Source organism: Odocoileus virginianus, chromosome 33, assembly GCF_023699985.2.
Source record: "Odocoileus virginianus isolate 20LAN1187 ecotype Illinois chromosome 33, Ovbor_1.2, whole genome shotgun sequence".
Taxonomy (NCBI): domain Eukaryota; kingdom Metazoa; phylum Chordata; class Mammalia; order Artiodactyla; family Cervidae; genus Odocoileus; species Odocoileus virginianus.
The window spans coordinates 22,479,330-22,493,594 of record NC_069706.1 but is presented as its reverse complement, the minus strand read 5'-3'; the positions used below and the strand labels follow the sequence as shown (position 1 = coordinate 22,493,594).

The 14,265-nt window shown below is 39.0% G+C and overlaps 2 protein-coding genes and 1 pseudogene across 2 annotated transcripts in view; all 3 read right to left on the bottom strand.

Moving 5' to 3' along the window:
- HS3ST4 (heparan sulfate-glucosamine 3-sulfotransferase 4) overlaps nt 1-14,265 on the bottom strand; it is a 473,163-nt gene that overhangs the window by 324,923 nt on the left and 133,975 nt on the right. The gene's annotated exons all lie outside the window — the stretch shown is intronic.
- On the bottom strand, nt 5,157-5,956 carry LOC139032848 (BRCA1-A complex subunit Abraxas 1 pseudogene; annotated as a pseudogene).
- LOC139032847 (small ribosomal subunit protein bS18m-like) lies at nt 8,461-9,313 on the bottom strand (the record flags this gene model as incomplete). The annotated part of the gene is made up of 3 exons (XM_070461078.1): nt 8,461-8,578; nt 8,663-8,722; nt 9,220-9,313. Coding segments are annotated over 3 exons (231 nt in total), but the record flags the coding sequence as incomplete, so codon positions are not given.

Genomic DNA, 14,265 nt, shown 5'->3' with positions numbered 1-14,265 from the left:
CTTTGCAACTCTATGGACTGTGTGGCCCACAAGGCTCCTCTCTCCATGGTCAATTGGAGTCTCTAGGCAAGACCTGGAGTGGGTTGCCATGCTTTCCTCCAGGGGATCTCCACAACCCAGGGACTGAACCTGTGTCTTCTGCGACTCCTGCATTGCAGGTGGATTCTTTACCGCTGAGCCACCAGGGAAGCCCATGTTTCTTGTACCTTTCTGAATGTATGGCTCCATTACCTGGGTAAAGAAACAACTACACCAGTGCTCATTGCAAATTACAAACCATTCGCTGCACTCCTGCTACACCCCAGATTTTGCGGTGGATGCCAGAAAGATGGTTAACAGGGTGGTTCCTGTGTAGCTTCTGGCATCTTTGCATACCATGTACTAGTTAAAGGAAATTGTGCATGATGTGAAATGATTTCAGATTTATCTTTACCATAAAACAGAAGTGGTGACACTGAGAATCTTCTGTTTCTGTCTGTCCCACAAGTTTTTCTCTTTAATTTTCCCCTGTATCACATAATTATTTTATGAAGTAGAGCTTTCAGAGGATAAGATACAGTTCTTAAGTGTTTAGCTTGGTGGGTTTGGACAACTGTGTTCTTCCAAATACACTCCACTGGGAACAAGACACAGAACACTTTCATCACCCCAGGCAGTCTGCTAGAACCAACTGCTTCTTATTTCTATGACTATGAATAAGTATTTTCATACATGTATCTTTCATGCCTGGCTTCCTCTGCTCAATATCATGTTTTTTGAGCCACATTCATGTTGTCATGTATATCAGTTGCTTGCCTTGCCATTGTTGTTGAGTGGGATATATTCCATTTTCTCTGCATATCCACAATTTATCTATCCTTTTCCCCAATGATCGACATCTAGCTTATATCCAGAGTTAGGCTATCATGAATATAGCTGCTGTGAGAATGGCTGGGCAAAATTTTTTGTGGCCACACCATTATATTTCTCTGGGTAAATATCCAAGAGGGGAATTTCTGGGTCACTGGGTAAATTGATGCTTAACTTTATAAGAAATTAACAAACAGCCCTCTAAAATGGTTGTAACATCTAATACTTTCCCCAGCAAGCGATGTAATGTTCCAGCAGCTGCTCCAGTTCCTAACACATGTTTTGTCAACTTAGGTTTCTGTTTTGTTTGTTTTTGCTATTCTAGTGGTCATAAAATGGTAATTCATTGTGGTTGGAATTTGTATTCCTTGTTGAGTAACAATATTGAACACCCTTTCCATCTACTTATTGGCTATCTGTACATCTTTTACAGTGTATGTTCAAGCCTTTTCCACATATTAAGGTGTCTGTGTATCTGCATTGTAAAAAGGGTTGGCATTCTTTATACACTGTGTACATGAATTCTTTGTCAGACAGCCATACAGTAAATATTGTTTATCCAGTCTGTGGGATGAACCATAAATGCAACCATATCTACCACCAGGAATTTCAGTGATATGAACCAATAAAATCCAGCTTTTTAAAGGTCAACTAAATTGAGTCCAACTAAAGGATTCTGTCCTTTGTAACGGGGAGTTCTGATCAGAGACACTGAGAAGTGCCTACCCTCAAGGAGCAGGCACGAGGATTAAATGAGACTGAAGATGACAACACACAGAAAGTGTTTAACACAGCCTCCAGCACATAATAAACTGCTTTTGTTGTTTTCACTAACACAAAACAAACAAACAAACAAAAAGCAGCCCTTTCTATTATCAAGAAAACAGTATTTCTATAGGAGGAGAGACGCCAGAAGAAACCATGAGAATCCATGGGATAATCTTATAATCGAATATGAAAAGGCGTATCAAATCAACTTTCCAGCAAAAGGCTGGAAGATTATTAGGCAACAGAAAGACTTGGAAAGGACGATGGCTGAGGGGATATAGTTTATAGGCAAACAAAAGGGGAGGTCAATAGGATGAAAAAAGCCCAGCAGGATCCAAATACCTGCAGTATTCAGGCAAGGCTGCAGTGTGTAATGCAGGCTAGGACATGACGGGAGATGAGGTTAGGGATGCAGGTGAGGTCAGATTACTACGGTCTTTGCCACACAGTGTTTATTCTACACACCTAGTTTCTCAAAGTGCATCCTGAGAGCAGTATTATGAACACCAACATTATCTGGAAGCTTACTATTATTGATCAAATCAAAAACTGAAATTTTAAAACATTCCATGTGATTCATATTCAAATGAAGTCTAAAAGCACTGTTATAAACAATGAGAGTTATCTGAAGATTTGGCCAGGAGAATAATTTGATGAGATGTACAGGTTAGGAAGGGGTTTCCCTTGTAGCTCAGTCGGTAAAGAATCTGCCTGCAATGCAGGAAACCCAGATTCAATCCCTAGGTAGTGAAGATTCCGTGGAGAAGGAAATGGCAACCCACTCCAGTATTTTTGCCTGGAAATCTCATGGACAGAGGAGCCTGGCAGGCTATAGTCCATGGGGTCGCAAGAGTTGGACACGACTTAGCAACTAAACCACCACCACAGGCTTGGAACTTGGAGGCACCATGGAGAATGGTTTGAAAGGGGCTAGATCACAGACAAGATCATTTAAGGGTCCATTGTGGTTAGAGCTTAGCAGATCTTAGGAGTTAGTGCTATTTTTGGTTAAAACACTTTCAGGACTCAACTTATATTTCCAGCATCCTTCCAGTACTGTTTTCTAAGAACTTTCCAGAGACTCTGACTAATATTCCTGTGAACCTGTGTTTGTTGCTCAGTCGTGTCAAACTTTTTGCGATTTCATGGACTATAGCCCATCCATGGAATTCTCCAGGCAAGAATGCTGGAGTGGGTTGCCATTTCCTTCTCTGAGGGATCTTCCCAGCCCAGGGATCAAACCCGGGTCTCCTGCATTGCAGGCAGATTCTTTACCATCTGAGCCATCAGGAAAGCCCTCCTAAACCCTAGTAGCAATCATCATCATTATAATATTCAGGGTTATTTGACAAATGATGAATTATGCCAGACACTACAAAGGGAACCCTCTGCATATTACTTCTAATTCTCATAGCAACCTTGAAATACTGGCAACTGTAATAGACATGCATTTGTCTTCCTTTCCTGCATTCACTTTCCAGTTAAGACCCGGTAAGACTCCATATTTTCAGACAAGTGGTTCTACAGTGACTGACACCACCCTTCAGTTCAGTTCAGTTCAGTCGCTCAGTTGTGTCCGACTCGTTGTGAACCCATAAACCACAGCATGCCAGGCCTCCCTCTCCATCACCAACTCCCAGAGTTTACCCAAACTTACGTCCATTGAGTCAGTGATGTCATCCAACCATCTCATCCTCTGTCATCCCCTTCTCCTCCTGCCCTCAATCTTTCCCAGCAACAGGGTCTTTTCAAATGAGTCAGCTCTCCGCATCAAGTGGCCAAAGTATTGGAGTTTCAGCTTCAAAATCAGACCTTCCAATGAACACCCAGGACTGATCTCCTTTAGGATGGACTGGTTGGATCTCCTTGCAGTCCAAGGGACTCTCAAGAGTCTTCTCCAACCCCACAGTTCAAAAGCATCAATTCTTTGGTGCTCAGCTTTCTTTATAGTCCAACTCTAACATCCACACATGGCTACTGGAAAAACCATAGCCTTGACTAGACGGACGTTTGTTGACAAAGTAACGTCTCTGCTTTTTAATATGCTGTCTAGGTTGATCATAACTTTCCTTCCAAGGAGTAAGTGCCTTTTAATTTCATGGCTGCAATCACCATCTGCAGTGATTTTGGAGCCCCCAAAAATAAAGTCTGACACTGTTTCCACTGTTTCCCCATCTATCTGCCATAAAGTAATGGGACTGGATGCCATGATCTTAGTTTTCTGAATGTTGAGCTTTAAGCCAACTTTTTCACTCTCCTCTTTCACTTTCATCAATAGGCTCTTTAGTTCTTCCTCACTGTCTGCCATAAGGGTGGTGTTATCTGCATACCTGAGGTTACCAATATTTCTCCCGGCAGTCTTGATTCCAGCTTGTGCTTCTTCCTGCCCAGCGTTTCTCATGATGTACTCTGCATATAACTTAAATAAACAGGGTGACAATATACAGCCTTCAGGCACTCCTTTCCTGATTTGGAACCAGTCTGTTGTTCCATGTCTGGTTCTAACTGTTGCTTCCTGACTTGCATACAGATTTCTCAAGAGACAGGTCAGGTGGTCTGGTTTCCCATCTCTTTCAGAATTTTCCACAGTTTATTGTGATCCACACAGTCAAATGCTTTGGCATAGTCAATAAAGCAGAAATAGATTTTTTTCTGGAACTCTCTTGCTTTTTCAATGGTCCAACGAATGTTGCCAATTTGATCTCTGGTTCCTCTGCCTTTTCTAAAGCCAGCTTGAACATCTGGAAGTTCACGTATTGCTGAAGCCTGGCTGGGAGAATTTTGAGCATTACTTTACTAGCATGTGAGATGAGTGCAACTGTGTGGTAGTTTGAACATTCTTTGGCTTTGCCTTTCTTTGGGATTGGAATGAAAACTGACCTCTTCCAGTCCTGTGGCCACTGCTGAGTTTTCCAAATTTGCTGGCATACTGACTGCAGCACTTTCACAGCATCATCTTTTAGGAGACACCACCCTTAGCTCCATCTTAACAGTCAGTGGACTGGCTTCCCTGATAGCTCAGCTGGTAAAGAAACTGCCTGCAATGCAGGAGACCCCAGTTTGATTCCTGGGTCTGGAAGATCTGCTGGACAAGGGATAGGCTACTCACTCTAGCATCCTTAGGCTTTCCTTGTAGCTCAGCTATTAAAGAATCCTCCTGCAATGTGGAAGACCTGGGTTCGATCCCTGGGTTGGGAAGTTCCCCTGGATAAGGGTAAGGCTACCCACTCCAGTAATCTGGCCTGGAGAATTCCATGAACTGTATAGTCCATGGGGGTCGCAAAGAGTCGGACATAACTGAGCGACTTTCACTTTCAACAGCCGGTGGTAATTGGTTCTGGGAAGGTCATGTGATCTAGTGAAAGCCAATAAGAAGCAAGAAAATGTCTGGGGTCCTTGTCAAGGAGTTCCTACTGGAGTTGCCCAAGGAGATGCTCAGCCTGTCTATGAAAACTGTCATGGGAAGGTGAGAAGCTGTGACATCTGGAACAATGGAAGTTATTTATACTACCAAGAGGGAAGACACTCTGAGGTTAAGACTACCACTGAAGAAGTTCACAATCTGGAAAAAAGGTCCGTAAAGCTTGACAAAGCAAAACGTTCTCCTGAGGGTCTTTTTCGACATTCTTCTCTCGTGTTGCTTGCATCTGTGCTTGTTTTCTTTTTTTAATTTCTCCTTTTAATCTATTTACATCATTTAGTAGTTTTTCTACGGCTCTCTCACTGTGTTCTACTTTTTCACATATACTCTTTAATTCATCTTGTAAAGAGGTATACATTTCATTTATCTTCTGTACCTCCTTTAAAGATCCATCTTCTTTAAAAAATTCAGAGCTGTGTGTTTTTACTGCTCGACTGAAACCAGCCGATGCACAGGAACCAGATGAAGTTTTATAACCCAGTTGTTCGGACATGCCCAGATTGGCCACCACTAAAGGTATCCTATGAAAAAGTCCTTTCTGAGGTTTATATAAGGCGTGCTCCAGCCGATGAGTAGAGCAGCTTTCTGTTATTATACTTGGTGTTAGTAACAGAAAAACAAGTTCCCGGCTTGAAAGATGCTGCTGTAAGTTTCTGTGAAGCAGTCTCTCTCTAAATGTCATGATCTGGTCTGAATGACGTCGGAATTTGTACCAACCAACCACATCCTTCTTGACATTTGATAATATTTTCTTCAGTGCCTGCTCATTTACTTCACCGGAAGAATTATAAAAGCTAAAAAGCTGATAGCATGAAATGTATTTCTGAATGTCGTGTCCGAGTCGGTGTTCAGGTGCTGGAAGGCGAGCGCGCCGAGCACAAATCCAGAGAGCATCGCCGACGTGCTCTCGCCCTCCATGCTTCCGTCGCCGCCATGTGTTATCTCCTTGAAAAATAGGCGCATTTCTGGAAGTAACTGTACTACCGCCCACCCTCTCGGTGGGGTAGACAACCTAACCCTAATGGTGGAATACACAGACTTTCCTGAAGCTAGTCCAGCTCGTGGTGCCCTGCCGGTGACCAAGCGGAAAGCCTCAGACACGGATGATGGCTGGCAGTTCAAGAAGTCACGGCTAGGAGAGATACAGACCAGACCCTCTAAAACAGACAGCAATAGTAGTAACCAAGAAAAAGCATCCACAGTGAGCAGCCCAGAAACAGATGAAGAGTTTGAGAGAATGAAGGGTTCTGGTGAATATCCAGAGTCTCCTACCTTCTGATTCTTTTGGGCCAAAAGGAGATTTTTGATCAGCTGAAGGGGAAAGCCGGATGTGGGGTTTTTTTGTTTTTTTAACTGTGTTCAGCTCTGCAGTAATACATAGGGAAGTTCTAGTGCGCTTATTTTATAAAATACTTTAAATTGAATCAGTCCAGAATTTTGAGTACAGAACAAGCCTGGTAATGCAGTGTATTTGGATCAGCACTTGTTCAGTTAGGTGAAAAAGCCCATTAAGTGGGACTCAAATGATACATATAAATATGAATGGTGTCTATCACAGAGATTTCATTTTAACATAAAGCAGAAGCACATATTCATTTCTCAAACTTTTGTCGGGCCAGGAACATTTTTATGACTATACTGGAGTTCCTGGGCTTCCCTGGTGGCTCAGATGGTAAAGAATCTGCCTGCAGTGCAAGAGACCTGGGTTCAGTCCCTGGGTTGGGATGACCCCCTGAAGAAGGGAAGAATACCCATTCCAGTATTCTTGCCTGGAGAATGCCACAGACAGAGAAGCCTGGCATTCTACAGTCCATGGGGCCACAAAGAGTCGAACACACCCGAACAGCTAACACTACTGGAGTTCCTATGTGAATCACACCCATCACTTAGGTAAGCCCCAGTTTTAGTTTCTTTAAAGACGTTTGCAAAGCAGCCTAAGTACAAAAGGCTACTAGGGTTTTTTCATTTCCCACTCCCAATCTTATTTGTCTTAACCACACCTAATTTGACTTTTTTTAAAGTTAGTTGCCTTCAATCAGGTCTTCTCAAAGCACTTTACTTGGTTTTCATTGCAATAGTAATGTCTTTTTAATGCTTATATTCATCAATACAGAAACAGAACTGACAAAGATCTGGGAACAAAATAACTGATTATTGGTAATACAGAACTCAACAGTTGTGGGCTTCTATGTGGTTTTTAAGGAGGATATAAAGCCCCTGTTCAGTGAGTTGGTTAAGTGAAGGTTAAGAGCACTTTCATGGTTTGGTTTTTGCATGTCTTTTCCATAACAGAATTTCCCATGAAGACACATCACATGAAGCCTTCATGTTTTACTCTCTGGGTGAAATGCTGAACCCACACATTGCTCTTCCATCAGTGACTTCCTAAGTGATGGTTTTTTTAATATTAGCTATGAATTTGCTGTCATCTTTTATTTATGTGTTAACAGACATTAGTTACTGTGGGGCGCTTATGGAGCCCACATAGTACCTGGGATGATGTGTACGAATATGAGTTGCTGTTGGGATTGCTTCACTGATTACTTAAGCAGCACAGGACAGGAGAGGAAATAGGGTTCTGTCTGAGCCCTAATTTTAAAATAAGCTTGATGTCCCAACCTTCAGGGAATGAGGAGAAAAAGAATGTTTGTAAGACATTTTTTTCTCATTCTATGTCTTTTGGGGATTTGTTTGTATTACTGGAGTAAGAGATGTAGAACAGATTGCGTATGGATCGGCTTACTTAGAGGACACTACTAGTTTATGATAGACTAGTCCAGAGCTGAGTGTTGGGTCCTGTGACAGACTGCACCACTGGCCATCCCCATGTGACATCTGCAGAGAGAAGACGCCTGGTCCCAATCAGGCTTACTTACCTGCTTGTTAGGAAATCTTCCTTAACAATTTCAAATCCACACCCTGTCCTGTGGGATTTGTACATTACACAAGCATCCCACTGCCCTGCACCCATACTCTACAATCCTGTTCACAACAAAAAATCTGGGAATAAAGTCAAGTTCCAGTACAAGTCAGCCCTGCCGTGTTTGACATCACACTGTCAGTAGTGTGTTGTATGAACTGTTTGGGGGGCCAGATTTAAGTGAAGACTCCACGGTAACAATTTTTTAAATGTATGTGTACGTTAAATGTAACAAGTGTTAACATTTTAAAATATATGTGTATGTAAATGTGACAAGTATTAACATTTTATTTTATTTTTAAGTATTAACTTTTTAAATAATCTGATTTACCTAATGAGCATTCTGATGAAGAGGAAGCCTCACTCCTGAAACACTTTTTACTCATGATCCCAAATTACTATAAGAATTAAAAACTTATTATAGTTTGACAAGATTTAGCCTGTTTTTCTACTCAGTGGTTATTAAATCTTATAGTTTGAGCCAGTATTAGCACCACACAACCACTTATTGCAAAATGTTTATTGGTAATAACTTTATATAATTTACTCCCTATATTTGATGTTACAAACTTTAGGGTCTTTGAGATAGGCAGGATCCTTGTATGTAACTGGCATAAACCCTGTGAAAAAAGAATGAAAGTTCTTCACAAAAGACAATGAGCAAAATTTTGTTTAGCATAATTCAGTTTTTCAGATGCTCTTACCCAATATTTGAGCTCTCTTAATTGCTTTTGTGATTTCTTTTTGTTTCTTCCCACAAAGACCTATAAAAGAAAATACTTTCTTATTCATAAAAAAAAATGCCAACATTCAAAATGCCTGACAGTTATGTCACAGAAGGGCTGGAAAACTGTATAGAGCCTGAGACTAAGTACCTTGGGCTTTGTGGGCCACGAGATCTCTGTCATCATTAATTCTGCTCTTGTAGCTCAGACATTGTGGAAACTAAGCTATTTAGCAAGTGGCAGATCCGGTCTGGCCTGTAGGCAATAGGCCCCTGGTTTAAATGAGGGCCTGAGGATGACTACAGTGTATTCCAGAACAGCAAAGCCCGAGTTCTCTCTGTTGTCACCCTATAGTTAACTGAGTATAAGAAGATATGCAAAATAATTACCCTTTCAGGCTCAGAAGAGACTTTCTCAAAGTATCCATAGTTTTTGGTCTAATAGTAATTTGTGGCAATATTTGAAAATGCCCGTTTTTTTAAATAACAGAAGTAGGCTTATCTACATTTAAATTGCTGTAATAGAAAACAAAATACCTGTTATGTGCCTTCCATAAATGCATCCAGTAAATGGAGAAATAAACTGGGATAAAAGCTGGTTTGAGTTATATTTGGAAAGGAAAAAAATTTTATGTTAATATGCTTGTATTCAACCTTGTGTACATTTCAAAACACAAACCTTATGTCACCTTCAAGCTATAAAAGGCTTATTAATAAATTTTAGACAAACTTCAAAAATAAAAAAAAAAAAAAAAAAAAAAAAAAAAAAAAAAAAGACTACCACTGAAGACCACAACTACAGAAAATCACAAAAAATATAGCTAGATTCCCTGATGAGAAAATGAAGCTCATGCTGATCAAGGCACACCTAGGATGAGTTACCTCTGAAATCTTCTGTTAAATAAACCTATTCTTTGTTGTTATTTAGGCCAGCAGTTCTAACAACTGTCACCAACAGTTACTCAACGAACAAAGTGCCATCATTTTCATTTTCCAACTAAGACGCTGAAAATTAAAGCAGCTAAATTATCTGTTTGATCACATAGCAGATATTTAAAATCAAATTTGTCTCACCCAAAAGCCCATGCTCTTTCAACTAAGTTGTGATCCTTCTCAAACTTAACAATTTTTGAATCAACATTAAAAAACATAAATGAGGAATAAGATTTAATTGAAAACTATATAATGCATAATTTATACAACCAAGCGGGAAAAAGTCACAGCTTGAGAAAGTAAAGTATTTTTCCATCTGTCACTCATGTAATTATTTAATTTTAACTTGCTAGGTCATTTGGGGAATGTCTGCTGAAAGCCTATATTACATGTGGGCACTGTATTAGAAATACAAAAATGAATGAGAATTATCCTAAATGTGCATTCACCAAACAACAAAACCTCAATAAATAAATAAATAAATAAAGACAGTTTTTTTTAAGGAGAAACAGACAAATCTGCGGTTAGAGTTGGCCACATTAACACTCCAATCTCAGCAAATGATAGAACTACTAGACCGAAAATCAGCAAAGAAATGGAACTTCTGAACAGAATTAGCCAATGGGTCCAGTGAACACATACAAAACATTCCATCCAACAAAGCAGAATGCATATATACTCTGACATATATATATATATATATATATATATATCACTAGATATATAGATTTATTTAATGAGAAAGTATATTCTTCTAAGGCAGATCATAGTCTGACATAAAATAAATCTCAACGAATTTTAAAGAACTGAAATCATACAAAGAATTTTCTTTGACCACAATGGAACCAAACTAAAAAATGATAATAGAGAGATAACAGGCAAACTCTCTAAACATTTGGGAAATACACAACATGCTTCTAAATAATTTATGAGTCTAAAAGAAAGCCTCAAAGGAAATAAGAATTATATATAACTAAATGAAGATATATCAAAATATTTGGGATGCAGCTAATGCAGAGCAGAAATCTATAGTATTAAATGTTTACTCTAGAAAAATGGGAAAATAAAAAATCAAAAGGCTAACCTTATACCTCAGGAAACTAGAAAAAGAGCAGAATAAACCTAAAGCAAGCAGAAGAAAGCTATGATAAAGGTAAGAGCAAAAATCAACAAAACTAAAATAAGAAAACAATGGAGAAATCAATGAAACAAAAAACTGTTTCTCTGGGGGGGAAAAAATCAATAAAATTGGTAAAGCACAAGAAAAACTGACAAAAATAAAAACAGAGAAGATTACAAGTCAACAGTATCACAAATGAAACTGGGAATACCACTATAGATCTTAGAAACATTAAAAAGATAATAAGGAACAACCACATACAACAGTACATTCATAAATTTAACAATTTAGAAGAAATAGACAATTCTTCAAAAATCACAAACTACTAAAATCAATGAAGACGAAACAGAAAGTGTGAATAGTCCTATAACTTTTAAAGACATTGAATACATAATTTTATCACTACCAGAAGAGGAGATCTCCAGACGCAGGTGCTTTTACTGGAGAATTCTAACAAACATTTCAAGAATAAAATGCTGACTGTATATAATCTCTTTTCAAAAATAGAAGAGGAAGAGCCGCTTTTCAAATCACTTCATGAAGCCGGGATTCTCTTTTATAAAAAAGATAAAGACAATACCAAATAGAAAAACATAGATCAATATTTCTCATGAATTTAGATGCAAAAACACTTTAAAAATATTAACTAATTTGACAACATATAAAAAGAATTATACACCATGACCAAGTGGAATTTAAGGTTTCTCCAGTGACTCAGACGGTAAAGCATCTGCCTGCAATGTGGGAGACCTGGGTTCGATCCCTGGGTCAAGAAGATCGTCTGGAGAAGGAAATGGCAACCCACTCCAGTACCCTTGCCTGGAAAATCTCCTGGACAGAGGAGCCTGGTAGGCCACAGTCCATGGGGTGGCAAAGAGTCGGACATGACTGAGCGACTTCACTCACTCATTCAAGTGGAATTTACTTCAGGTGTGCAAGGTCAATTCAAAAATCAATCAGAAAGAAAAACCAATCAGTATAATTCATCATAACAAACTAACGATGAAAAAGTAAATGTACCAAAATCATTTGACAAAATGAAACGCAGCTGGCTCAGCAGTAAAGAATCTGCCTGCCAATGCAGAAGATGCAGGTTCGATCCCTGGGTAAGCAAGATCCCCTGGAGAAGGATGTGGCAACCCACTCCAGTATTCTTTCTGGGAAATCCCATGGACAGAGGAGCCTGGTGGGATATGGTCCATGGGCTTGAAAGTGAAAAAGTTAAAAAGTAAAAGTGCTAATTGCTCAGTCATGTCCGACTCTTTGTGACCCCACAGACTGTAGCCCATCAGGTTCCTCTGTCCATGGAATTCTCCAGGCAAGAAAACTGGAGTGGGTTGCCATTCCGTCCTCCAGGGCATCTTCCCAACTCAGAGGTGGCAAGAGTTGGATACAACTTAGCAGCTAAAACAACACCACCACCATTCATGATAAAAACTGTCAGCAGGTTAGAAATTGAGGGGGACTAGATCAACTTGCTAAAGATCATCTATAAAAAACCATAGCTAACATCATAAGCGCTGAGAGACATACATGCTTTTTCACTATTATCAGAAACAAGGCAACATGTCCACTCTCAACACTCTCATATGACACAGAACCAGAAGGTTCAGCCACTGTGGCATGGCAAGAAAATAAAAGTAAAAGCTAACCAAATTAGGGAAAATAAAACCACCCCTTTTTGCAGACATGACTGTCAACCTAGAAAATCCCAAGCCATCTACCTCCAAAACCCTTCCAGAACTAATAAACGTGTTCCTCAAGGTTGCAAGATACAAAATCAACACACAAAAATCAACTGAATGTTCATACTAACCATGAATGTGTATAAACCAAAATTTAAAATATAGTATCATTCACAACTTCTCCAAAGAAAATAAAACACTGAATTATAAATTTAAGAAGACATGCACAGGTTCTGCATGCCAAAAATTACAAAATACTAATAAAAGTAATCAAAGAACATCTAAATAAATGAAGAGGCATATCACGTTCAGGAATTGGAAGATTCTACATAGTAAATATGTCAAGTACCACCTAGTTGATTTGTATATTTAATGAATTCCTGTCAAAATCCACACAAGGTTTTTGTAGAAGTAGACAAATACACTTGAAAATTTACTTGGCAAAACACAAGCACTGAAATATTTAAAACAATCTCAAAAATAAAAATATGGGAGAAGGAATCACTCACTTTAAGGTTTACTATAGTAATCAGGACAGTGTGTACTAGTAAAAGGTGAGACACACAGGTCAATGAACATAACAGATAACTCAGAAATAGATGCAAAAAGAAACATGACCAATTGATTTTTGTCTAAAGTACAAAAGCAGTTCAAAGAAGGAAAGGAAGCCTTTTCAACAAATGATGTTGGAGCAATCAGTTTGTACAGGCAAAAACCTGAACATGGACCAAAACCTGAAACCTTAGAGGAAAGTTAACTCAAAGTGGATCATGGACTTAAGTGTAAAATTGTAACACTTTTAGAATAAAGACAGGAAAAAAATCTTTGAGGCTTAGACAAAGAATTCCTTTGAGATCTAGGTTAGATAAAGGATTTTTTAGACACCAAAAACCCGATTCATAAAAGTAAATTCTGATAAACTTCACCTCATCAAAATTACAACTTTTACTCTGCAGAAGACCCTAGCAAGAAGATAAAAAGACAGTCTACAGACTAGAAGAAAATATATGCAAATCACTTATCTGACAAAGGTCTAAATATCTAGAATTTATAAAGAACTTTCAAAACTCAGCATTAAAAGTCAAGCAATTCATAGTTAGAAAATATGCGCAAGGCATGAACTGGAATTTCATTTCATTATAGCAAATAAGCACATGAAAAGACAATCGACATCATTAACCATTACAGAAATGCAAATCAAAGCCACAATGAGGTGTTACCACACACCCATCTTAAAAATAGAGATGACTCAAATGTTGGCGAACATGCAGAGACACTGGATCACTCATACATCACTGCTAGGAATGTAAAATGGTACCACTCTGGACAACAGTTTGACAGTTTCTTATAATACTAACCATGTGACTATCATATGATTCAGCAATTGCACTCCTGGGCAGTGAGGCCAGAGAAACAGAAACTTACATTCACAGCAAAACCTGCACATGAATGTTCACAGCAGCTTTATGTCTAACTGTAAACAGCCCAGAAGTCTTTAAACAGATGAACAGTCAAACAAATTGAGTTACAGCCATACCATGGAATACTGCTGAGCAATAAAAAGGAATTATAAATATATGCAACAACTTGGAAGAATCTCCAGGAAATTACATGAAGTGAAAACAAGCCAACCTCAAAAGGTTACATGCAGCATGCTTCCATTTATATAACATTCCTGAAATGACAAAGTTCTAGAAGTGGAGAAGAGAATAGTAGCTGGCAGGGCATTGTGGGGAGTGGTGCTGGAGGAAACCGGGTGTGTCTATAACAGGGCAACATGAGGGAACTCTTGTGTTGCTAGGAACTCTGCTATCTTTTGGCTGTGGACTCACAAATCTGTACATG